The following is an 816-nucleotide window of genomic DNA, read 5'->3' on the forward strand; positions in this document are numbered from 1 at the left end:
GCACAGGAATGTGTGTGTGTGTGTGTGTGTGTGTGTGTGTGTGTGTGTGTGTGTGTGTGTGTGTGTGTCGTGCGTGTGGTAGAGCACAGGAATGATTGAGGAGAGGCTGAGGTGAGGTGCCGCATTTGACAAGCGACTCTGTCGCCATGATAACATGCATAACCCTGATGACTTACCTTGGTGGTGTAGACCTCCCACTTGTCGGTGATGCCAATCGCTGAGGGCGCCTCGGGGGCCACACCGCCCGGCTGGTAGTCTGTTAGTTAGTGGTGCGACGGGGCAAGTGATAGCGGTTGAGGATAACAGTTGAGGATGAATCAAGAAGTGCAAGGCAACACATCCGCAACGTGGTGCAAAGGATTGCAACAGACTGCAAAACAGTTGGGGCGGTGGCGTTGGAATGAAGCGGTTGGTCAAAGACATAGCTCGCCTGGGCCGCGCGTGTAAGCGACTCACCAGGGTGGGAGGCCCTGCCAACGTGCCACAGCTCTGAGGTTGGAGTGCGTGTGCGGCGGGGGAAGGAGGAAGCCTGTTAGAAAGCGGGACACCAGGGGGCGCGTACAAGGGGGGACTGCGGACGTACCAATCCGGTCATGCAGTGTTTTGGATGGCAAAAGCAGCGCATGTGCCCGGGCGGCCACTTCCCACATCGCCCTCGCCCCAACCCAGAGCCAAGGTCGCGAGTGCGGGGCAGAGCTCAGGTGTTGACGCCGCTCACGCAGGTAGAAGGTGGCGCCCTTGTCATGGACTGCCTCCACCACTGGCTTCCAGGCCTCAACCTGGGCCACGGTATAGATCCCGGGGGTGTGGGGGTAC

General features: G+C 59.4%; 1 protein-coding gene across 1 annotated transcript in view; it reads right to left on the reverse strand.

The window, feature by feature from the left end:
* The window catches only part of MNEG_4297 (N-ethylmaleimide reductase), a gene marked incomplete at both ends in the record, with an annotated part of 2,054 nt that extends 1,459 nt beyond the window's left edge, over positions 1-595 (reverse strand). Inside the window, 2 exons of the mRNA XM_014047231.1 lie at positions 177-256; positions 580-595. Of these exons, the coding sequence (XP_013902685.1) occupies positions 177-256; positions 580-595 (96 nt within the window). The remainder of the gene's footprint in view (positions 1-176; positions 257-579) is intronic.
* Positions 596-816: the final 221 nt, after the last annotated feature.

The sequence above is a fragment of the Monoraphidium neglectum genome (genome assembly GCF_000611645.1).
Source record: "Monoraphidium neglectum strain SAG 48.87 unplaced genomic scaffold scaffold00589, whole genome shotgun sequence".
NCBI classification, from domain to species: Eukaryota; Viridiplantae; Chlorophyta; class Chlorophyceae; order Sphaeropleales; family Selenastraceae; genus Monoraphidium; species Monoraphidium neglectum.